At 39.4% G+C, this 25,187-nt stretch overlaps 1 protein-coding gene across 3 annotated transcripts; it reads left to right on the top strand.

Moving 5' to 3' along the window:
* Positions 1 to 711: 711 nt before the first annotated feature.
* Positions 712 to 24,657, top strand: stox2a (storkhead box 2a). Of its 3 annotated transcripts, XM_055056481.1 has the most exons (5): positions 1,218 to 1,232; positions 7,447 to 9,076; positions 10,309 to 10,461; positions 14,856 to 17,361; positions 23,770 to 24,657. In XM_055056481.1, exons 2-5 carry the CDS (start codon positions 8,902 to 8,904, stop codon positions 23,969 to 23,971), a joined length of 3,036 nt encoding a protein of 1,011 aa, XP_054912456.1. In that variant the 5' UTR covers positions 1,218 to 1,232; positions 7,447 to 8,901; the 3' UTR covers positions 23,972 to 24,657. The 3 variants fall into 3 exon arrangements, with proteins under 3 accessions (XP_054912453.1, XP_054912456.1, XP_054912454.1); XM_055056478.1 differs by lacking the exon at positions 7,447 to 9,076 and having other exon boundaries at positions 712 to 1,232; XM_055056479.1 differs by lacking the exon at positions 1,218 to 1,232 and having other exon boundaries at positions 6,726 to 9,076.
* The last annotated feature ends 530 nt before the right edge of the window (positions 24,658 to 25,187 follow it).

The raw sequence follows: 25,187 nt of genomic DNA, 5'->3' as shown, positions 1-25,187 counted from the left end.
TTCTCTAAGGTCATTGCTGATGGTTTCACATGTTGGTGTTGTGTCAATATAATTATGATTACTGTTTGCACTAACACCTTAAAATAATTTATAGATGTAATTTAGTTCAGAACTGAAAAGTATACATATTACATAATTGACAAATTATTCAAATGTTAATTTGGTAATGATGACATCAGTAGTTTTAACAAGAAAATGCATCATGACCAAAAATATGTACACAACACTAATTACTAAATCTCAAATTGCAGTGGTGACCACACAGTTTTGATATATGAACAGCACAGAGTTCCTCCCACTCCTTTTTGAGCTAAATGACTTGGTGTTTTTTTAAATATTAATACAATATTATAAAAAACATTAATTTGGACTACTCAGGGTCTTGTCCTTACTGTACAGATGTTACTGTATATCTTTGGGTACAATTGGATGTACATATATGTTCTTCGTTCTTTTTTTTAACCTACTAAAGAATATTTATTTTCTTTGGCTCAAAATAGAGCATCAAACCAAACACCCGCCTGTATGATCCAGAGTTGCTAAAACAGCAGGTTTTATATCGGTTGCTGCTTATTATGATCAGGCAATCGTTTAAAATGTCAGCGTAGTAGTTTACGAGGAGTTTTTGAACGCAGCACTAAGTCCTCGCCTCTTGTGGCTGAAAATAGTTCGTAATGCTCTTTGACAGTTACAGTCTGGGAGCAGCGTGTCTGACGGCCGCTTACATGGAGCACCTGACCTGACTTAGAGGCAGCTTTCTTCTACAAGTTACCTTTAAAAGTGAAAAACGAGGCCGCGTGACAGGTTTGAGAACTTAATAACGAGGTTCCCGCTCAGAAATGTCAGTTTTCTGTCGGGAAGCGAAGCAGGGATGGAGAAGTTTTCCCACATAACTCCGCTCTCTCTGGCTCTCGTGCTGTCTCGGGTCTGCGGGGAAGATGAGAAGGGCTCACCATCATCATCATCACCACCGCCGCCAGATGCAGCGGAGGAGTGGAAACACTTCGAGCATCACACCGGCTACGAGATCTTCGCCAGCTTTAAAGCCGTCAACATGCAGCACTTCTGGAACAAGGCGCTGACCGAGGCTCTGTCGGAGGTCTTCTTCCTGGGCTGGATAGACGAGAGCGTGCTGCTCCTCCAGAGCCACGAGGCGCATCTTCAGCAGCTCAGGAACGCCTGGACCCGGAGGACCCTGCAGCCACCGCAAGGCTTTCATATCAGATGCATAGGTGGGTAACAAGCTTCAGAGTCCGTCAGTGACTATCAGTTATCGGGACGCCTTGTAAACGGATGTAACTCCTTGAAATCTTTAACGTTTTGTCATCTTTTAGAGATGCACCGATACACTTTTTCCACGACCGATACCGATACAGACATCTGAGGTTTAGTATCGGCCGATACCTATTCAGTGCAGAAAGACAGTACAGAGTTGATTTAAAATGTTTACTTTTATAAAGACATACATAAATGTACTGAGTAACTTTTTTTTATAACTATTTTTTTTTGTGATAACAGCACAGTTAAATACAATATCTTCACAAGCGTGGTCAAACATGTAAAAATAACAACTTTCATTTGTTCAGTCTGTGCAATTAGGAGTATAACAGCCAATCTAAAAATAAATGATAAAGGAACTTGAAGCTGACAAAACTGATAGGTTGACTACCTTCATCAAACAGAAAATAAACTGCAACAAACCGTCTTCCAAATGGTTCAGAAACTGCAGTTAGGAATTCTGAATATGATGTAAAATAAATAATAAAGCTCAGATCAGTGCATCCAAAATCTTACTGATTCACATAGACGAGTTCAGGAACTGGGTCCAGTTATTCTCAAGTTAAACTTTTTGGTACAGAGGACCATTTTTTTTTCTGTCAAAACTATAACTCACATGCATGCTAAGGCATGTTGGGGCGTCTCTTTTAGCATCTTCTCAGAGACAGGCGTGGACAATGTCAGAGTTCTTCCAATTCATGTGTCTTCAGTTGGGTCACAGCTTCAGTTGTGTGTAGATGATGCATGGGCTGTGCACTGACGAAAGGCAGAGTAAAAGCACAAAATTCATGTTTTTTTGTAGATTTAGTTCTGTTGACAATTATTCCACCACCTGAATGAAACTCAGCATGTTTGGGGAGTAAAAGTAACAACAAGATACTAGCTATCTTTGCCTTGACTATATTTGCACAAATAAACGTGCTTGATAGAAACATGTCAATTAAGAGAAACGGTTGTTTTTTGACAAAAAGTTTTGGTAGTAGGATAAGGTGATTTTTCGGCCATATCAAAATTGGTTTATTTCCAAAACTACTATAAAAACACTTTTTCACATCACACAAGTCCAGTCGCTACTGCAGCAAACCACAAAGAAGAAGACAACATTAAGTAGTTGGAGAATGATGGCATTATGTTATTTTACGACTTATGTGAACAAAGTTATTCACACGGAATTTTCATTTCATTTCTCATTTAATATGAACACCATGATTGCAAAATGGTGTTTTTCCCCCCCAACCTCAGAAAATCAACAAACAGGGTAAATATTGTATTTTGATCATGAATACATTGACTGAGTAAAAAATACTTAACAGAAGATACCATTTTCAAAAAATGTACTCAATTACTTTTTGAACAACCAACTCACTCTAGTGTTTTCTCCCAAGTTTTGCTGTTGTCATTTTGCCACCCAGAGGAGTTTGGAGTACCGTAATTTGACGACAGCTGACGTAAACTGCTTGTGTGGCGGAAAGAAATTAATTTCAATTTGAAAGGCTAATAAATAGATTCATAAGCAGATCATAACAAATGATATTATATTTGTAATTTCTACATATTTTAGTCAATTTTATCAACGCATGATATAGTTCCAGTTAGCTGTAGTTTTTTCCCATTAATTCCCATTTTATGTATTTCAGCTAACAAAATGTTTCCTCAATATCAGTTTTTGTTATTTGATTCATTTTAGTTAACTATGATCATCTTGACAGCTGGACTGCTGCTGCTTGGCTGCTGTCAAGTCCTTGTCGGTACCAGCAGACACTGATAAGCTGTGGAATGTTTGTCTTGTAGTTAATGACTCACCAAAATTAATAATGCCAAAACCAAACGTGCAGGTGCAAATTTAACATATGTTGTATGTATGAAGTGAATTTTTACGAGTCATGTCATATTTTTGTGAAAGTCACAGGAAGGACTGTTTTTGTTTCAGTCTTCACATTAATAACGAGGCCATGTGAGCACAGAGATCAGTTACAGTTTAACCAGCATGACACCCATGCAGCTTCAGGTTTATCTGCTTATTTTAGATTAAAACAAACCAACCTAGCCTCTGACTAATGAATGGAAACGCTGATCATGATACAGACCCATTCAATAAGTAATTGTAAAACATGATTTATTTCAGGGACGTTAACACTAAGTGAAAGTCTTTTGAAAAACTTTGTAAACCATTACAATTTTCCAAATAAGATATGACATTTAAAATTAGAATAATACGTCATATCAATAAATACAACTATTTTAAAAACAAAAATGTGAGCTTCCTGAAAAATATGTGTACAAACCTGCTTAAAGTTTTTTGTTTTTTTCAAATCGTACTTTTAAATATCAAAGGCTTGCAGGACATTCAGCTTTCTGTTTCTGTAAGAGACATTCTAGGATGACATAAAATACAATTTACTTGGTCAGTATTAACAGTTGTGGAACTGTAACCAAGCAGACTTAATAACTTGCTTAGTAAAAATTACAAAAATTATGGGGGACATATATAATCAGAAGCATAATCAGTATCTAAAAAAGCAACACTTAGTTTTGAACTTTAAGAAAAAAATAGAATAAGAATGTAACATATGCACTGTATATGTCTTCCACTTGTCTTTTAGTGATCCAAAAGAAAAGCTATAATGTGAAAAATATTTTCTTAATTCTTCACTCACTTTCATCCAATAACAATTGACAAAGGTAAGCTTTTTGAAATGTTAGTCTTGACTTTTACATATATTTTCCTTTAAATTGGCATGTAGTGTCTATAATTTCAAAGAACGTCTTGATTATTGCATGATTTGTACAATGCCTGTGTAGTACTGAATTGTTCTTGATTCAATGAATATCTTAGCTGGATCTCAATAACTTGAATCATTTGTAATTGCTTACAGTTTTCATCAGTCAGTGTCAAAATGGTCTCGTCTTAGTTCTTAAGGACCCCAACACTTCCATAGCTGAAGTCGTTTGAGAGACTAATAAGTAGCATAAATAAAGAGTCCTTATACTGTATGTCTTGCCTCACATCATGACTGCACTGAATTTTATACTGTTTAACTTTGTTTTTTTGAGGCTCTGAACACAATTTTATTGTGATCCACAGTAACATGCCTTACTTTTTGCCTATTACTTAATATTGTAAATTTGGTTTTGCTATAATTTAATAACTAAACTATTTCTTTTGAACTATCAGTTCCTGTTAACTTTACAGTGTTTACTAGAGTGATATAGTGTAATATAATGTAATATAATAACTTTCGGCCCCTAAAAGAGTTAAACTGCCATTGGATTAACAAATCCAGATGAAAGTCTCAGACTTTCTGCTGTAGAAACCAGCACTATTTTTTTTTTTTTTTTTTTTTTTTTTTTTTTTTGACTATTCAATCTGATTAGCAGAGGCTGAAGAATTTGGGTTTGTGCTCTTTTGGCAGGAAAAGTGCAGTGTTTGTTCAGGAAAACTCGACCCGACTCTGTTTCCCTGCTCAGCACTGCTCTTCGCTGAAAGGAAAGGGAGGGCCTCCGCAGAGAATAGGAGGAAATGCTTTGACGCAGCAGAAGCTGTTGCTATAAATTTCACATACGTTTTACGTTGGATATCAACGTAAAAATCTGAATTTCTTTGATCTTACTCTTAGCTTTGAGAATGAGATTTTGGTTAAATGAGCCACTGAGAGGAACACTCACTGCGAAGAAAGTTTTTGTGAGAAGGTTTTGACAAAAATCACATTGTTACTCTTAGATGGAGTCCAGCATTATGTATTCAAGATGAAAAGATAAAAGTTTAAAACCCCTTACTATCCCAGAGGAAAACTTTATTTAGCCACGGTTTCATTTGTGACATCATCATACACAAGTACAAGTTTCAGTCCAGATTAGATGTCTCACATTGGAAAAAAAACTGCATTCTATGTAAAAAAATAAAATATATACATATATATGAAACTTCTATAAAAGCAAGATTTGGCATTTCTTATATCCTACAGATGATGTAGATATGATGGCAAACTCTTGATGTTTTGTTTTTTCTCTTTTTTTGCAGTACAGGCATTTCATTTGACCAAATACTCTTTAGTTGCTGTAATTGTTGCTGAGAGCTGGAACAAATATATTTTATAATAAATTTGAAATATAAGCCCGTGCTGGTAACAGTAATCATTGCAACTGAACAATAAAATGTGGTAGGACATCTGCAGTTTTATATTATTCTATCTTAAGTCATTATCTTTCAGAAAAATTATATTTTTCTAAGTTGTGCAGGTATTGTGGTTTAATTGATGGTGCTAAAGTAGCTAAAAAATAAAAGCTCTGCTTTTTGGTTTTATGTACTGAATTGAGACTTTTTATGACAGTTTTTTTTTCTGCCCCCTGAAGGTCAGTGCCAATGTGACCCAGTAGCTGTAAAATGCCCAGTTCTGGTCTCATTGGAAGTACAACTTTGCTCTTCTGAACTTGTGCTGAATAATTGAAAGAGTCATTATCTTACCAGCAGTGGACAGTGAGAGCAGGTTCACTTTGAAGAATCTGAGAGTATGTCTTATTGATGAGTCAATCAAACCTTTAACCCTCTGGGAGCTTTTATTTAGCTTTGCTCATTGTCTTTTTGAAACACTTTTTTTCCATAACATTACAAATCAGAATTCAGGACAGACTATTTTATATAAGAGGGGTTGTTTTGGGGTCAGAGTTGGGTCAAAGTTCAGGTACTATTTGAACCTTTCAGATGCTAATTAGCCGCTCTGAATCATAAAGAACCAATACTTTGTTGCCACGGTTACGCATCATGTCTGAAAGTGAAAAGGTCAGAGCAAAGGTCCTCCCAGATGCAGAACATCCAGAACCAGAGGACAAGTTGTCCAAATAAGCGGTGCCTTGATAAAAAATATCAACAAAAGTCTGGAGAAAAGAACAAACCAGAGCTAACAGAGGTGCTGCCAACTTGAGGACATTGACATTTATATAAAATAATTGGGATGCACTGATACAAATATTGATATTTAGAATGAATATTGCTGTCATTGCCAATATCCAGTACTATATTATATATACATATTTTGTATATTTTTCCAGATTTTGACCGCTTTTGACTTATCCCCCCACCTAGTCTCCCTCTCCAGAAACAAGACAACAAGATTACTTTTATTACTGATGTTAATGCCAATATAATCCCTTGAGAATATGTTATATTCACATTTTGGAACTGAATTAATAAAATTATTTCAACTTTTCAATAACATTCTAATCTTATGAATTATATTATATTATATTATAATACATTACATTATATTATATTATATTATATTATATTATATTATATTATAATACATTACATTATATTATATTATATTATATTATATTATATTATATTATATTATATTATATTATATGCTCTTCGTTGTGGAACAGTCACGTGAAGAGGGATCCTAGTTTTTCTGGTCCTTGTCTATGTGCTTCAGTCGACTTTCTATTTTGGGTAACTGGCTCTTTAAGGGAACAACACTCAAAAGCTAACAGCTATGAGCTCATCGGCTTGCGTTGTCATAGCAACAAAGGCTGTTGCAGCACAACTGAGAAATAAAATGGCTGGCGTTGTGTTGCTCTCCCTCCTCCTCCTGCTGCTGCTGCTGCTCTCCTCTTTCTTTTTGGTATCAGTGAACTGGAGCAGATTGGTTGTGACACCATCCTCCACCTCCCTCCACCCGCTCCATCACTTCCCCACTTTGCCCTGTCCTGCCCCTCTCACTTTGCTCCTTGTTCCGTCCCTCCAACCGTCCATTCACACTCCCCACATGTGAGTCAGCATGGAGTGCGTTTGCTTGTTTGCTGTTGTCTTCTAGTGTTCTTTTTTTTTCTTCTTCTTGCAGTTCAGCAAAGTTTCAGTTGTTAAAAGTCAACCCTGCTGTCTCTAAGTGATTGACTGTGACTGTGAGTTTTGTGGAATAGGGCCAGGAAAGGCAGAGAGAGGACATATGATGCAAAGGTGGACGGGGACAATGGAAATGGAAATTTAGCCAAAGACGTGTTCCTCTCCTTTTCTCCTGGATTTTTACCAGAGGAGTAAAAAAATTTTATATTTTGTTTTATTTAATTTTTTGTTGTATGTGTGTGTGTTCATATTTACTCTCCTCTCTGCCTCTAACGCATGTCCTCGTTCTCTCTCCCTTGCATCCTCTCCTCCCATCCCCTCAGCCTCAATCACCCAGACACAGACGCATGCATGCTCACGCAGAATCACGCGCAGCAGGCGGATGCGCACATACGTACTCTCTCTCTCGCTCTCTCCCTGTCACACACACATATGCAAGCACACGCGCGCACACACATACTCACACACCCTTCCTGGAGGTGCTGGGAGCAGCTGCAGCATTAGCGTTGAAAGAGATTTTTGCTGTTGACTGGAGTTTGCATCTCCCACACCCCCCCTCAGCGTCCACCCCCCTCCCCTGTTAATGAATGGATGCTACGGCGATCGGATCGGGGAGCTTCTAACGTCGGATCGCGGGGGGGAAACTGTGGATATCTATTCCTGACTTAATTTATTTATTTCATTTCGATGCTCACCATTTTTTTCCTCTCCCCACCCCTCTCGCTGGTGTGCTGTTGTCGAAAGGACGATGGGGTCTTGTGGCTGATGGGATAAAGATGGAGGTGAACATGGTGTCTCCGGTGCTGGGCTTACTACGGAGGTTTTAATGCCCGTCGGGGTCTGAATGGAGCTTTTTATTTCGGGCTTTTTTCTTTTTCTTTTTTTTTTTTAAAGCCAGCTCTTTTGTTTTACGGGAGGGGGGATCGGCCGAGCACTCCTGTGGTGAATTGAGCTATTGTCAAAGACTGGGCCTCTTAAAGCTTTTGCTTCTGTGACCATACCATCAATCTCCTCCGGATCTCTCCCCCCACCCCCCTTCACCACCACCCCCATTTCTCCCTGCTACTTTCTGAAAAGGGAACGCGCAGCTTCCCCCCTCACCCCTCCACCCACCCCCCTAAAAAAGAAAAAAAAAAGAGCTCAGCTGAAATCCTTTTCTCACCGTCCTCTTTGCTTCCAATGCCCCATTTCCCTCATCTCTACCCCTGCTCCCTCCACCCCCCCACCCTTCCAACATCTCTCCCGCTCCCTCCTCCCACATCAGAGTGGCTACGTAATGTGCCTCCCTACGCATGCAAATGGGGATGCTACAAATGGTGGCTGGGACTGATGTCGATGAAAGGGTGATGCCTCGCGCAATCACCTGCTCCTCCGCCGCCGTCGCCCCGGATCAGCCGATGACAACAGCCCACAGCGCCGACGCGCTCGTTTGTAGCTCGCTCGTGGACGTAAATGAGATGCGTGAATGTGTGTAAAGGCGCACACTGGTTCCTGCCATGTCTGGTGTGTGATCGCTCTAGCGGGACGTTCTCACTGATGCGGGGGAGGCACTGAGCCTGAGGTTGGTCGACCTCCCCCTTCCCCACCTCCCCTCCTTTCCTTCCCCCTCTCCCCCTATCCCCACCCTCTCTCTCCTTTCTCCCCCCCATTTCACCAGTTCCCAGCACCCCCTACCCCTTGCCACCCCTTTTTGCCCCACGCTTCCTTATCCCAGAGGTCCCTGGGGAGTGAAGGCCGCCGGATTAGGAAAAAAACAGGGGGGAAAAAGAGGGGTTACGATGAAGAAGAACCGCAGCGGCAATCTGCGGCGGGCCTGGCCCAGCTCGGAGCTTCCCGAACGCCCGCTGGATCACAATCTCTCTCGTAGCGAGAAGGACATCCGTGTGCAGAAGCAGCATCTTCCTCCTCCTCCTCCGCATTTCTCTCCATCCCCACCAAGTTATCGTGCGCCAGGTGAGTCTGACACTCCCCCTACCCCCTCTTGTGCCAGAAGCTCCACCTTCTCTACGCTAAGGAAGCTAAGAGTTTAGGAAAAGCAATGTGGAATCAGTTTTGAATCAGCTCCAAACCATTGGAGATGATGTGAGATGTAAGAAGTGTTGGGAAAGCTTTTCCTTTCTATCCCAGTGGAAGCTGGCATCTTAGTGGGGTCAAATCTGTGTGCTTTCCTTGATATATTTTTATAATCACACTTTATCTGAGCTATGTTTTGAAATGTAGATAACAGGTAAAGTAGGTACACTGTGTACCGTTTGTATAAATGGTTGTAGGATGTTTACCTTTGGGAGAAATATTGTCCTTCAGTCCTATTGTGTGTTTTCTCATCTCAGACTATGAAGGATCATTCTCACTTTGCAAAACAAACACTTTTATTTCTTTTCATTGTATCAGGCTGTCTAATGTGTCCTGGTTCAGCACAGCTGAAACACATTCGTGTGCAAATTCAAAAAGTCCCCTACAGCCACACGAAGCTTAAAGGGCTTGAGATACTAAAGAGAGATAACGTCATTGTGTTGCTTAACTGACCGTTCGGGCTGAGTGTTGCTAAAGAGGCAGAGCTAAAGTTAAAGAAGCAAAACTCGGATGAGTGATGCTGATTCCGTTGTTTGGAAGGGGTGGGGGAGATTTTCATGTCAAACTTGAGCTTTGGACATTAGATTCCTCATCGTCTCGTGTGATTCTCAGATGTAGGTCAGGGGACAGGGTCACTACAGCACAGATGCTGCAGCAGTTGCATGCAGTGTGTTGCTTTACAACCTTCCAGCTAGACAGATAGAGCTTGAAGCCCGGGCTTTCTGTGCGGTACGGGATGATCTCATCATTCGCTACGGCTGACAGCAAAACCAGCTTATGGCGGACCTGAGAATTTCTGCGTGGGTTAGCTCAGAGGGGAATTTTGAGCAGGTCCGTCTTTGAGGGTGCTTTAGCCGGTTCTCTGAAACAGACGAGCGGTTTGCAAAGGATTTTTCAGTCTGCTGCAGCAGATGCCTCGCTTTGCTAACCCAGAAAAGGCAGCAGCAGCAGCAAAGAGAGGCTAAGGAAGCACAGAGACGAGGGGAGGAGCCGTTCCTGGCAGCGTGCACACTGCCGCTGTTTGACCATTACATCATAGCTTCACACGCTGCGCCCACTGTTCATTCATGATCTAACTGTTGTGCCTGTGCCTCCTCCTCCTCATTCTGCAGGTGATGTGTCTCCGATCAGTATGTCACCTATCAGTCAGTCACAATTCATACCACTGGGGGAGATCTTGTGCTTGGCCATCTCTGCTATGAACTCTGCCCACAAGCCTGTCAACCAGGAGGCACTGATGGAGCACCTCACTGCCAGTTTTCCAGGTACAAATCCATGCAGAAACTTGGAATACATAGGGGAAAAATGACTATTAGAAATGTACAGTGGAGTGAGAAAATATTTCCCCTTTTCTTGCTACACTTTTATGATTCATACAATCAAACAAATTTTACTATCCGACAAAGATAAAACAAATAAGGAACAGCAAACACACGACAGAAAAAGAAAAATGCTGGGTCAGATCAGAAAACTACAACAGCAGGGTTTGTTTCGAGATCTACTCATTTTCTGTTGTATGTATTTCTCTAACACAAGGAGAGGTACTGATATTATGGTGAAGAATCTCCATTAATCCCTTGTTATTATTCAGGTGTCAGGGCTTCCCTTAGAAAACCCACTAAGCCCATTGTGTTGATGTGTTAAAAATATTAAAAGTTGCATAAATTCAGAGGTGCATGAGCAGGCATCTTAATTTAGAAATAATAGCATGTGAGGCAAATGGACAGGTGATCATGTCCTTGCGTCCAGTTCGATGCATCAGCTACAAGCCTAGCTTAATGCTTTCTACACCACAGGCATTGGTGTACATAAAAAAACAACATATTTAAAGTAAACAAAATGATACTGGTGGGGAGGCAAATAAAGCCTGGAGGCCGACCAGACTTATAGCTGAACTGATCTTGCTTGGAATAGGCAGACTAACTGCCTATGCTGCCATCAATGGATTGAACGTAGGCAGACTCTCTAATGCAATCAGTCCAATAAATCTGATTAGTTAATAACAAGTTAAACTGACGAAACCAGGCCTTCTGAAGACTCAAGTATCCTGCTCCATATTTACTAATGTAGCATTGGAATACATAGTAGCAGCTTCAGGAGCAGCTGTAGGTTCCTCTGTACTCAGCTAGCAGGCAAATGTTCAGATTAATAAATGTTCCCAAAATGTTTCAGTCGACTAAACGTTGACTCTGAACATTCAAATATATGTGGAAATATATTTTTCCATAGCAAGAAAAAATGTTTCCTAGAAAAATATACATGGTTGTTTTAAAATGCAGATGTTTTCTTTGAAATTTTTTTTAGTTCCAAAACTAGTTGCATTAAAATTGATTTACAGTTTACAGATTTACAGTTTTCTAAGAAAAGTTATACTGATAATGTGTCTTTGTGTGTGTGTATATATATATATATATATATATATATATATATATATATATATATATATATATATATATATATATATTATATATATATATATATATATATAATATATATATAATATATATATATATATATATATATATATATTAGAACAAAGTGCCTCCTTCATAGATACTTTGTAATATAACAGTCTAAGATTGTCATCACGCACCCCTACTCAAACTTCATAAAGAGAGCATCATACCTATAGTCAAACATGGTCTGGAGCTGCTGTGTTGCTTCAGGACCTGGACAACTCACCGTAATGATTGGAACCATGGATTCTGTTCTCTTCCAGGAAAATATGCCTCCATATTTTTGGAGTAAGACAATGATTGGAAGCACACCAACAACCTTAACCATAATGACAGTTTGTGGTGGCATAATCAATGTCTGGACTTGAATCCGATTGAGATGCTGTTGCATGATGGTAAACAGGTTTTTCAACATTGAAAAGCCTCCAATTTGTCTCAATTTAAACTGTTCTGCAAATAAATATGGCCCAAAGTTCATCCACAGATAATAATAATTTCAGAAATTAAAAACACATCCAAAAATGATTTTTTTGTTTGTTTAATATTAAGTTTTTTTTTATGATCTAAAACAATTAGAGTTGCAAAAATAAGGAGAAATCTGTGATGGGGTAAATGCTTTTTTGACATCCTGGTATCTTTGTTATGGCTTCATGTTTTGGCTCATAACCGGATCTGCTTTGGGGTACAGAATCAGATCAGGTACATACAGGTACATAAAAATGACACTTCATTATGATTTACTCACTGATTCTGTTAAGTCCATTTCTCAACACTAAAAATAAATGCGTTGACAAAAGGTTAAAGCTGTTGTTCAAAGGGTGAAGTTAGTTGCAGCACAAATAGTTTCCAATATTTAGATACTTTTTTAGTAGTAGTAATGTTTCATATGTGTTTTAAAATGTAAATCATCTTGAGAATGAAAGCCAGTGAAAAAATAAAAATACATAAAAAAGTAGATCAGGTTATGAGCCAATTTTATGACAGTGATGGTTACACCAATGGATTGAACATGGCCTATACCAACAGAGAAATTTCTACAATATAGAATGTTTGAGTTTCAAGAAAAATGTCTAAGTCTAAAAACTGTTGAATGTTAAATGAAAAATTGTGAAGCTGCCTGATTTCTGTCTGTAGACCATCAATCTGGTGCACTAATATAGTTTGTGTGTGAGTGGGTGGTGTGTTCATGTCGAGTAAACTTAAAGGGACAGTATTATGTAAAATTGACTTTTTAGAGCTTTACATAATGTTATACTGTTATCACCTCATCAAAAAATGCCTGGAGTCTTGCTTTGAATCTTTCATGTTTGAGAAATTCTTTAAAAATGTTGTTAAAAGGGTTTATAGAGGCACCTTGTTATGATGACTTCCTGAAGGCAGACTTTCAGAGAATGAACGTTTCTAAAGAGACAAAGGTTCAATGTCAAGACGTTAACTTACAAAGCCAAATTACTTTTAAGCCATGTTTGCTATATATAGAAATTTTATGTCAACTGAAGGTAAAATAGTTACTTCATTTATAGCACTTAGTGCTATAAAATGACACCATGAGACTGAAAAATACACAATTTTGACCCTTTAAAAGTTCTGATGGGTCCTATTGAAGGAAGTTGTCTCAGTTTATTGCTGTGCTAATAACTTTTGGACCAAGTGATTCAGACAAAAGACCTCACACTGTCTTTTGCTTATTCTGATGAGTGTGAGCAACTGGTTAGCTACCATGTTAGTCGCCCAAGGAGGTGACAGTTAAACCAGCACCAATTACTGCTGCTGTGAAAACCTGAACTTACATCGACCACTGAGCTATTGGTGACAGCTAGAAGCACATCCATCATTATGACAACAAAAACTTTGAATAAGTCAAAACTTTGAATAAGTTTATATTTATTCCTGCCATTTCAAATCTGCAATTGAAACCAGAAGCTTATGTACACAGACTTAAGCTGCCATTTTTCTCCCTGCCTAAAGTTAAATCAGACCAAACTTCTCTTGCTTTAGACCTGCTAGAATTACCAAAATTATTTCTATTTGCTAAATGCTACAAAAATTTGAGGGAAAAACGTCTGGGATTTATGTATTAATGTCTTTTGAATGAAATAGATGGTATCACAAGGAAAGGATATTATGTAGAAATATCGAAGTAAAATCTGAAAACATCAGCCAGAAAGTGAAAGCTCAGGTTCAATTGAGTTATGACCCTCAGCATGCAGACAAAGTGGTTCGATTAAAAATAAAGTGAAGGTTCTCAAATGACCATCACAAAGCCCTGCTTTCAGTCCTATTGAGAAGTTAGTGTATATCAGTCTCATCCGTAATTTTCAAAAAATTTCAATAATTCCCTAAATAACTATTTTATTGATCTAGATAGAGATTTTATCCATCTGTCCAATTTTGAAACCAGATATTTTCATACATGACTGCACAGTATTATATTTAGCAGCACTGTTGTTATTTCTGTATGCTAAATGCCACAACGCCAGAGGGTTTCTTTAAATATTTTTTAGTAATCTTGCCTTCCTGTGACCTTCTTTAAGTTTATAGCAAAACTTTGCTGTGGAGGTTTTGACCATCACATGTCTCCAAAAATGAAGGGCTTTGTCTCTACTCGCAATCTTTAAGCTGGCTTTCAATGTGGCTTCAGGACTACTGGCTTCTTGCTCTGAGTGTGTCAAACATTGACACAAAAGGGTAATGTTTATACAGTGAATGTAAGCATCTGTCAAGATCTGCCAACTGTAAATGATTAATGCAACATATTGCAAGGAATTAAATGTTTAAAATTGTTATGTTTCTACTGAGTTAAATCTAGATAACCTGTAAAACATGGAGAAGTCTACATCATTTCTTAAAAAACAGGAGAATATACAGCCATATTTAATAAATTAGAGTATTATTTTTAAAAGTTCATTTATTCAGCTCAGGGAAACAGATTATATAGCTCAATTCCACACAGACTGATGCCTTTATGCCTTAAAAAAGTAAATTATATATATTTGACATATTTTTTGCTTACAGTTAATGAGAACACAACATTTCAGATTAGAATATTTAATCAAACCTACAAAAAATAAAAAAACAGAGATGTGGGTTTAATGAAAACATGTTTAACACAAGTTGCCCCTTGACTTTACCAGATTTGTCTACTATTCTTTCCACTAATATTTTCATTTTACTATATTGAGTCTGATATGTGCTTCTTGCAGGTGTGCCTACACCCAGCCCAGAGGTCCTGCGACACACTCTGAACATGCTGGTGCGAGAGAGGAAGATATATCCAACTCCAGAGGGCTACTTCATCGTCACTCCCCAGACGTACTTTATCACTCCTTCCCTCATCAGAACAAACAACAAGTGGTATCACCTGGAGGATCGGCTGCCGGAGCGTCAGCAGCAACAACCACAGAACTGTACCTCACCTCAGTCTGGGAATGTCACACCGTCCACACCAGGCTGCATGAGAGATAGGCCTTCTCGGAAGAACCACAATGACTCATACAATCCCTATCGTGAGGACCAGTCAAGACTGCATGGCTCTGCACTCCAAAGTAAGTCACCAAAGGAGCACAAGGGAGATTCCTATCAAAGCAAGCCATCCAAGGATCAAAATGGCGGGGAGACCCTTCCAAGCACGTCGACCAGGGAACACAGAGGAGAGCCACCATCATACCCCCATCCCCCAGCTCCCACTTCTCCTCCTATACAGTCTTCGCCTTCTCAAGATCAAGCTGATAAGAGCAAAGGCATTACTTCTTTCCCTTATAAAGCTGACACTCTGACCAAAAAGAAAGAGGCAAGTACTGGTGGAAGTGGTGAGAAGCAAACCAAAAGGTTTGGTCTCAAACTTTTTAGACTAAGTTTCAAGAAGGATAAAATGCGACAGCTGGCTACCTTCTCAGCCCAGTTCCCCCCTGAGGAATGGCCCCTACGTGACGAAGATGTACCAACCACACCCATTCCACGGGAGGTGGAGATGGAGATAATTCGGAGGATTAATCCTGACTTAACAGTGGAGAATGTTGCGAGGCACACTGCTGTAATGAAGAGGCTGGAGGAAGAGCGTACACAGAAGAACAAGGCGGGGTCTTCTGCCCAGCACAGTGCACGCAGCCGTAGGGGCAGGGGGCACCGGAGGGCACCACATGGTAAGTCTCGCTCTCATAGCAAACCAAGGACATCCAGGGGAGACCCATCCGAAGGTTCAAACTGGGATCTTGTGTTCATGGAAAGGGATTATCGTTTCTTTAGCCACTCGTTGGTTCGCTCACCTCGGGAAGCTATGTACACTCTGGAACGTAGGCGAAGTGGAGGTGCAACGTATCTGGTTCACAGTAACCCAAATATTACTGAATCGTACTGCCCAGTTACACCTGAGTGGGACGTGTCTGGGGAGCTGGCCAAGAGACGAACTGAGATGCCCTTTCCTGAGCCTTCACGTGGAACGTGTCAGTCCAGAGTACAAAGAAGTCACAGCCACAATCAGGACAGGAAGTCTCGACACGAGAGGTCAGATCAAGCTAAGGAACGATCTCGGTCAATGGACAACTCTCTCAAGGGTCCGTCACTGGGAGCCCCGGAAGACTTTGAACCTAGTCTGGAGGAGCGTAGTCATTACTACACTGATGATGGCACTCTTCGAGCCACACAGAAGTCCTCCCACTACTCAAGGATCATGTTCTCTGCTGCTAAGTTCCACTCCGACTTTAATGTGCCTGATTTGGGGAAAGGGAGTCTGGATGAGTCAAGGATCCGGAGTACAATGGAAAGGAACAAAAGCAGAGACAGTTTGCCGACGTACAATGAGCTAATGGGACTTTCTCCTAAGCCCTCTACGGATGAGTACTTCCAGTGCAATACATCAAATGAAACAATCCTTACTGCCCCTTCGCCTCAGGCAAAATCAGAATATGACACATTAACCTCATCAGGGGGACTCCGAAAGGGCTCTCCAGCTGACCGGCAAACTCCTCACCTTACCTCTCCTCATACAATGGAGTACAAAGAGGACATGTCGGCAGCAAAGGGACAGAGCGGTTCAGCGCGACTGACGCCAAGCCAGACGCCAGAACCAGCACAAAATGCCCGTTTGACACCACACCAACACAATGTAGATCCTGGAGGGGGAGGAGGCAGTTTGGTGATAAAAAGGAAAGAGATCTTCAGCAAGGACACTTTGTTCAAACCTCCACATAATGCCTTGTCCACTGGCTATGTGGACAGCAGCTACACCAAGTCTGGCACATTGCGGAAAGCCTCACATGCCAAATCAACAGAGGCCCTAGACAATCCTGAGCCCCAGCAGCCTTCCAATTCAGCCACTTCCTCAGCGTCACCTGCAGTTTTACAGAGCAGCTTAGAGCCAACAGTCCCTTCTGCCTCCTTTGACTATTATAACGTATCAGATGATGAGGAGGAGGAAGAGGCAGAGGAGGACTCGCACAAAGAGTTGGCCACAGCAGAGGACAGCAAAGACCATGGGGAAGGAGGTGGGAATGTTGGAGGCAGCAGTGGTGGTGGCGGAGAAGGAACCATGCAGTGGCTTCTTGAAAGGGAGAAGGAACATGATTTGCAGCGAAAACTGGAGACCAATCTGACCCTGCTTAGCCCCAAGGAGACGGAGAACAGCAGCAGCCAGAAGTCAGCCCACTCTGCCCGCTTGGACAGCATGGACAGCAGCAGTGTCACAGTGGACAGTGGCTTTAACTCTCCTAGGTAAGAGCCAAAGTTAACTGTGCATCATTCAAAACTTATCATAAGATTATGTGTCAAACAAATCCATCTGTTTGTAGCCAGTTCACAAGTATTTTGAAATGTCAGACCCACATACAAGTATCTAAAGATCAACCACCTCTTAGTACATCTATGGCATGGCAATCCTCCGTGCTTAAAAAGATAATGCCTTTGAAGAAGCAATACAAGTTCAGTTGCCATTTGTTCAAGCAAATAGGATGATTTATAAATCCATACAAATACTTTATTAAAGTTATTTTCTGGATTGGCACAACAGTCAGTTGGGAAATGGTCAACTGGATTTCTTCCTTCCTAAAATGTGGGTGACCTCTGAAACTCAATATGCTTTTTTTGTTTTTAAATCTCATTTTTTCTTTACTGTCTTAATTTTCCTAACTTTTAATTAGTGCCTGGTTGTAAAGTTGAGAATTTCCCAGTGGGGATTGATAAAGTATTTCTGATTCCGAGGGAAAGAGTGGTTTTTAGTGACAGGCTGACAGGAGTATTCATGGACTATGATGTTTGCAGACAACATTGTTTTAGGCAGTGAGAGCAGCATCTAAGTAGAGGAAAACCTAGAGGAGGAGACATGTACTGGAAAAGAGGGGAACGGAGACTAGTCATAGCAAGATGGAATACACTTGCAAATGTGAATGGCACAGTGGAACAGTGATATTACACTGAGTAGAAGTAAAGAAAGTAGAGAACTTTAAGTACTTAGGATCAACGGTCCAGAGCAGGGGTCCTCAATGCATCGATCGCGGGAAGGTTTTGAGTCGATCTCTGCAGCAGGTGACAAACTGAAGGCCACCAGGACGCTGAGAACAGAACTTCCTCTTCTGACAGGCTTATCAAAATGTTCACTAAGATCCAAAATGTTTGTAGCTTCATTAAAGAATAATAAAAACAAAAAATCAACAAAACGTGTTAAAATTTATATTATCAGTAATTATTGTTAAGTTGCGTTCCAGATCCATTAACAAATGAAAAGGCGACTCAAAGACCGACTGACTAGCAGAGCAGGAGTTTAAATGAGCTACTCAACCACTGCTGTGTTCAGGGGAGGCTCATTAATAATCGATAACTAAATATCAAGCCTGGAAACCTGATATCGTAATGGACTGAATGTTTTTAATGTAATCTTTGCTCGGCCTGCAGGGCGCAGGCGGTTGCCACGGCAACGGGTGTGCTTAACAATAAGAAAAGAGAGAGTTAAAAGGTGCGAGTGGTTCTGAGTTGATCACCTGTTCAGGTTGTTTCACCTTTGTTTACCTTTGCTGTGGTTCATCACTGCTGCTGTAGTTTCTGAACGTTCAATAAATTACGAACTTGGACTAATTACCTCGTTCCTTTGCAGTAAACGTCACAACAAACATCAAATAGGACAAAAATATTTTATGAAGTTTTAACAAACAAATGGCTTCTACCACGATAATTTATGTGAAATTAAATTAATTATATCCCAAATTCAGAAGATTTGCCTTTACCTCTGCAGAGCTCTTTGGTTCCTCCTCAGTCTGTAGTTTCTCATATTGACGTCATCAGACCAAATTTCAGATCTACCATAACTGATCTACCATAACCTGGCCTCAAACCTGAGGCCAGCAAAACTGCTGGCCTCAGGTTTGCAACCAGCTTCTGACTGAGAAACCAGTAACCTGCTCCCAGTGTCAGAATCTCACTGAGGAAGAAACTGCATTAGGTTTTCTATCACTTTATCATTTCTGATATAATTGATGTATATTTGTATAGAAAATGAGTCAAGAGGGTTTAATTTACAATTGTTATGTCTTCGTGTCATGAGGTAGATCTCAGCTGGCTGGTGAGAGAAAAAGTAGATCTTGGTCTCAAAACGTTTGAGCACCCCTGGTCCAGAGCAACGGAGAGTCTGGAAAAGAGGTGAAGAAGGGTGTGCAAGCAAGTTGGGAGGAGTGGAGTCAGGTGTGATGTGATAAAAGGGTCTTGTAAAGAATTAAAAGAAAAGTGTACAAGACAGTAGTTGGATCAGCGATCCAACTACTAATAGAACCAATAAGGAAAAGACTAGAGGCAGAACTGGAGCTGGCTGAGGTCAAGATGTTGAGATTTTGTTTGGAAGTGATGAGGATGAATATTTTTTAGGACTGAGGACATCATAGGGACATCTCAGGTCAGCTGTTTTGGAGATGAAGTTAGAGAGACCATACTGAGATGGTTTGGAAATGTTCAGAGGAGAGATAATGATTATATTGTTAGAAGGATCCTGGTTGGAGCCACTGAGCAGGAGGGCAGGAAGTAGAACAAACTGGAGATTTAGGGATCTGGATGGATAGTGTGAAGGTAGAGGATGGGGAGGATAGAACTTAATGGAGACTGATGATTCGGTGTGGCAGCCGGGAAAAGCCAAAACAGAAGAAGAAGAAGATAAAAAAAAAACTGATTCCCTCAGAATCAAAAATGCTTTATTTTTACTTAGGAAAGCTGAGTAAAAATCTATGCCACACTTTTCAGAAATTTGAATATTCATCTTTTTTTTAAAGTACTTTCTTGTTTTGCTCTTTTACATAACATTTCCAAAAATAAAATGAATTTTGTGGTCAGGTAAGGACATACTTTTGTGAGGCAGTGTAATTTCAACAGAAACTTAAAAAGAGTGAACAAACTTTAGTGAGAATTTAGTTTATTAAAGATAGTCAAAATACAGCAATTAATTCAGTTAAGCCCAGAAGTATTTCTAAGATTTAGCTGTAATGTTGGTAATCTTTCATTTTGATCAAAATGTTCAATTTGAATGGAAGTACCGTTAATGTTTTGAAGTGGCCCAGCCAGATTCCAAACTTAAATCTGATGAAGAATTTATGGAGGAAGGTAAAGAATATGATGATGACACTGAGGCCTTCCAACCTCAAAGATTTGGAGCACATTACCAAAGAAAATTAAATGTTCCACTTACCAGTGAAAACATAGAAAACAATGGTTAGCAATGATCAGAAGGGATTGACTGATTCTGAAAAATACTGTTGTGGCACATATTATGATGCCAATAAAACTTCAAAAATTGTATGTATAGTGAATATAAAGCCTGTAAATTCAAATATTTTTTATACTCTTTTTAATCTTATGTACTAAAGCTGCAGTATTTAACTCTTATTTTGAAAAATGTTGTTTTACATATTTGTTAAAACTGCCACCATATTGTGAGAGTATAATACGAGACAAAATCTCTTCGTTCAAATGTCTTTTTGTTTTTACTAGAAATATATTGACAGATATGATACCTATAGACAATCTCCTTCCTCTTTTCTAGCCATCGTCATCTGCAGAACAGCACTACCCCCATTGTCAGAAGCAACCAATTAGAACCAGGAGGTGGGGTGTTAGCACTGTCAATCACACTCGTATGCACACTGATTAATGTGCTAACGGAGGAGAAGCAACTTACTGGTCCAGGAGAACTGTTTATCCACTGTCATCAGTCGCCATGCCAACAAGCCAGAGTATTCATGGCAGGCTTTGTTATGAAGCAGAGAGCAAGGGGGCAGGGTGTGAGCAGTGTGAACACTAAGTGATTAACAGCATAAAGACCTCCCTGCTCTGATTTTTTGTTTCTGACCAATCAGTTTATTTCTGCAGCTAGTAGTAGGAGAAAAGCTTGATTGTTTTTACAGAGATCACCTGTATTACACTAAATTGTCACAGCATGACAGTTTTAACAAATATGTGAAAAGATTTTTATATGACGGTTACATACAGCAACTTAAAACATCACAATATTTCTTACCTGTCTCATGAGACAAGTGTCTCATGAGTTGCTGTTAGCATGATTTTGTTTGGCACAGTTTAGTGAAATTAGCTAAATTAGGATAAAACATTTCCTCACAGTCTTTAAATAAGAAATAATGGGTGGCATCAACTTGGTAGTGGTCAGAAGGGCAATCTACCATCACTCTCAATATCCGATTTAAAAGATTTAATTGTGTCAGACAAGGCAAATTATTTCGTGATAACAGTAGGAAAACATCACCTTACAAACAATTAGCAGAATTCTGGTTGCAATTTATCTCTTACTGTTCGAACTTTACTTATTTTATATTGCTTACAAAATTAACATAATTTCAGTTATAAAATCCAATTTACAAAATACAAATGTGACAATACAAAACTGACACTTTCACTGCATTTACTAAGCTGATACTAATGTTGACATACTGTTGCTGGTTGATGTTTGGACAATTTCAGTGCAGTTTTAGAATTATGAATTGTAATTGATCGTCTCTTACTCAAAATCTAAAAATCAAAAAATATTTAGACTGATCAAACATAAATTAGTTAATAAATTTGATTAGGCTAAGAAGAGGCTTGTTTGGTTGAATTTGTTGTCATTTTAACTTGAACAATGAACAGCATTGGCAGCTAAGATTCTGCCCACCAAGTAAAAAAAAATAAACAGAGTGACAGACAAAGCAAAAATGTGTTGTAACACAAGTGGATACCAACATATCAAATCTGAATTATTTACGTTGTTTATGGATCCTTTAAAATAATTTCCCAAACCTTCATTCTATGTGTTAAACATGCTTCAGTGCTTTATTTAAGGCTATCCTGAATCTTGCATATGGATGTCGGTGGCACAGCGGGTAGAATCTGAAGGTTGTAGGTTTGATTACAGCTTCTTCCAATCACATATCAGTGTACATACGGACAAGCCACATATTCCCAAGTTCTTTAGCAATGTGTGAGCAAATGTGCAATATCAGTGTTTTTATGGGATCTGGTCTGTAATCGTTCGTTCGCCATGCTGTGCTGTAATGTGAAACTTCATACCCCTCGAAAAACCTTTTTCAAAAATAGGGACAAATGACAAATCTAGCAATTTTTTTGGGTTGCATTCTTGGAGACTTTTGGAGAGTCTGAAGTGAAGCATGATTTCTTTGAATGAGTGGTGGGTGCAACTGCCCTAACGCCCCTCAGAGGCAGCACAGCAGTCCTTTTTATGCTTCGGCCTCTCTGAAAATTAATTGCACATAAGTGAAGCGGCTGCTGAATCATCACCTGATAGAGTGGGATGTAAATGTAAATGTAATGGTTTTATATATATATATATATATATATATATATATATATATATATATATATATATATATATATATATATATATATATATATAAAATGAATGAATGAATGAGAAAGTAAATAGAAACTGCCGTAGTGTTTCTTTTAAAGGTCCCAGACTCTCATAGAGCATTAGCATTCTTACTCACTTATTGACTTCCTTTTTCTTTCCTACAGTGTTTCATCATAATCTCATGCAGGCTATTAGTTTTAGACTCAGAGTTCAAGCTTTTGTTATGCATTTACTTTATTATGTAGCAGGACAATCATCCAAAGAGCAGCAGCAATTTCACCCCAGAATGTCTCCACAAAAAACAAGTGGCTTTCATATGGCCTACTTAAAGTTCTGACTAAAATCAGATTAAGACGCTGCAGCTTGACCTTGAACAAGCTGCTATTGCTAGGAAACCCTCTAATGGGACTGAATTCAAACCGTTCTGCTTGATGGCTCAAAATTTCTCTGCAAAACAGTCATAGTCAGTTATCCCAAACGTTGTTGCCCACTGAGGGAGGTACAACAATTTTACTTTGTTTTTTTAATTACTCTCTGCTGGAAATTTTTTTTGCTAATCTGACAAACTTAAAGATGCACTATGTTACATTTTTGTAAAAAAAACCAAACAAACATGTTTTTATATATTTGTGAAAGCTGTCTCCAGTGACAGTGTAATAAGAGACACAATCTAGGAAAATATTGATCTGCTCTACTTCCTTCCAGAGGTGCTGCAGCTGTCTGGAGAAATGCACTGCTCCCAAGCAAAAACAGCCAATCAGAGTAAGGAGGAGGGGCTTAGAGCTGTCAATCAACCTCATGAATCACTTGCCAAATGTGATAATGGCGGAGAAACAGCTTATAGTTACAGAAAACTATTTATCTGCCGTTGTTGGTGGCCATGCTTACTAGTCTTAGCATTCATGAGAGGCTGTATTAGCAGTGGGGTAACAGAGAACAAGGAGGGTAGGAAGAGGAGGGATGAGCAGCGCTACACGGATACATGATTCACAACGTAAAGACCCTCCTCCTTGCTTTGATTGGTTGTTTTAAGACAGCAGTGGGAGCTGTGGGAAAAGGCAGAGGACCTAAATTTTTTCACAGATTATCGGTATGATAATCTGTATGAGATAATCTCCTATCGGTATGAGATTACCGGTCTCATACCAAACTGTCAGCTCTAAGTGTAACAAAAAAAGCCAAAACCAAGAAACCTGTAAGGCAGCAAAAACCTTTTTTTCACTACACTGTAAAAAAGACTCACTTGCATTTGTAATTTCCAAGCTAACTTTCTGTTTGTCGCACAGAACGCGTGAAAGCCTTGCATCCAACACATCCAGCATCGTGGAAAGCAATAGACGGCAGAATCCGGCGCTGAGCCCAGGCCACATTGGCACCAGCAGCATTGGACTGCCTTTCAGCTTTCGCGCCATCCCTGAGCCCCCCACCACGCAGCCTGAGAAACTGCAGAAGTCATCAAACTGCCTGGCCTCCATCACCAGCGTCTGACAGACAGCACGGACTGAGACGGCCCAGGTGATGGAGCTGAAGTGAGGTGTTTTCACCATTTTGGTTTTCTTTTTTCCTTTCTTTATTTCTTTTTCCTTTTTTTTCTAACCCTTGCGCTCCTCAACCAGTCACACACACACATAAACACTCCACACATCTTCAGACTCCTGAGGATCCATTCACTGGGACTGTTACAAAAACAGGCATGGCTTCAAGAGACTGTTCCTACAGCATCAAGAACTTAACTGCAAAAAAACCCCAGAAGAACAGAACAGAATATCAAGGCTGCAGCAGGTGCAGAAACCGACCTAAACTACGTTGATTTTGGTGACATGGACTCTAGTTTGGCTTATATCAAGATTCTTGAATATTGGTATTGGAAAGTAGTAGACTATAGGATTCAAGTTACATTTGGAAATATCAAAAAAGCTTTTTATATCGCTTAACAATACATGTCCGATTAAATGTTCTCCTTCCTGAAATAGCGTTGAGTTCTCCAGGACAATTTCATGTATCAGCACAATGTCGAGATAATAAAAGTTGATCCTGAGAACAACAAATGAAAGATATGAAAACATGAATCAGCTCAGATTTGTGTACCGCAATGCAAATTATGTATGTATACTCGATACTTTTGATATCCTAATTATTATAATGGTGGTATTAAAGATGCTATGTGACCAAAACGACGTTTGAATGGTTTGAGCTTCTCCCCACCACACCTGCACAAACACATTACAAAGCAACAAATTCCTTTTATTGTCCGATCTACAGGTTGCTGCTTTTGATCAAAGAAGTTCAGAAATTTCTAAAGTTTTTTGGAAACGACGCAGCATGGGCCGGTTTCAGGATCAAGATATGGTAGTTCAGCAAAAGTCTTGCCAACAAGAAGCCAGAGAAAGTTCTGCAGTGGTTTTCCTCCGGCTGAATGACACCACAAACCCCTCCCACACTTGTTGCTCAATGGTTATGCAAAGAAGATTCTTTCATTTTTCCCTTTGGTACCGAGAAATATTTCCAGTCACAAAAATCACATCATTGAGCCTCTTGTCACTCTTATTAGCTCAATCCTGTTTTTATTTAAATGTTTTCCAGTTCCAATTGTTAGAATTTAAAGTTTATTGATCTTTTAAAATTTGTTCTTGCATTTTACCATTATATTACTTGAAAATTATCTCAAAACAACAATATTATCGTTCATTGCAATAACTTCTGG

This window comes from Poeciliopsis prolifica, unplaced genomic scaffold, assembly GCF_027474105.1.
Source record: "Poeciliopsis prolifica strain line A6 unplaced genomic scaffold, Auburn_PproV2 SCAFFOLD045, whole genome shotgun sequence".
Classification (NCBI taxonomy): Eukaryota; Metazoa; Chordata; class Actinopteri; order Cyprinodontiformes; family Poeciliidae; genus Poeciliopsis; species Poeciliopsis prolifica.
Note: the sequence above shows the minus strand (reverse complement) of the source record. Positions and strands in the feature narration are given on the sequence as shown.

Bases quoted from the DNA above. Each gene is read 5' to 3' on its own strand.
- stox2a (XM_055056478.1), top strand. From the start codon at position 872: ATGGAGAAGTTTTCCCACATAACTCCGCTCTCTCTGGCTCTCGTGCTG. The intron at 1,233-10,308 runs GTGGGTAACAAG...CTCATTCTGCAG, and splicing joins CTTTCATATCAGATGCATAG to GTGATGTGTCTCCGATCAGT. The intron at 17,362-23,769 runs GTAAGAGCCAAA...TTTGTCGCACAG, and splicing joins AGTGGCTTTAACTCTCCTAG to AACGCGTGAAAGCCTTGCAT.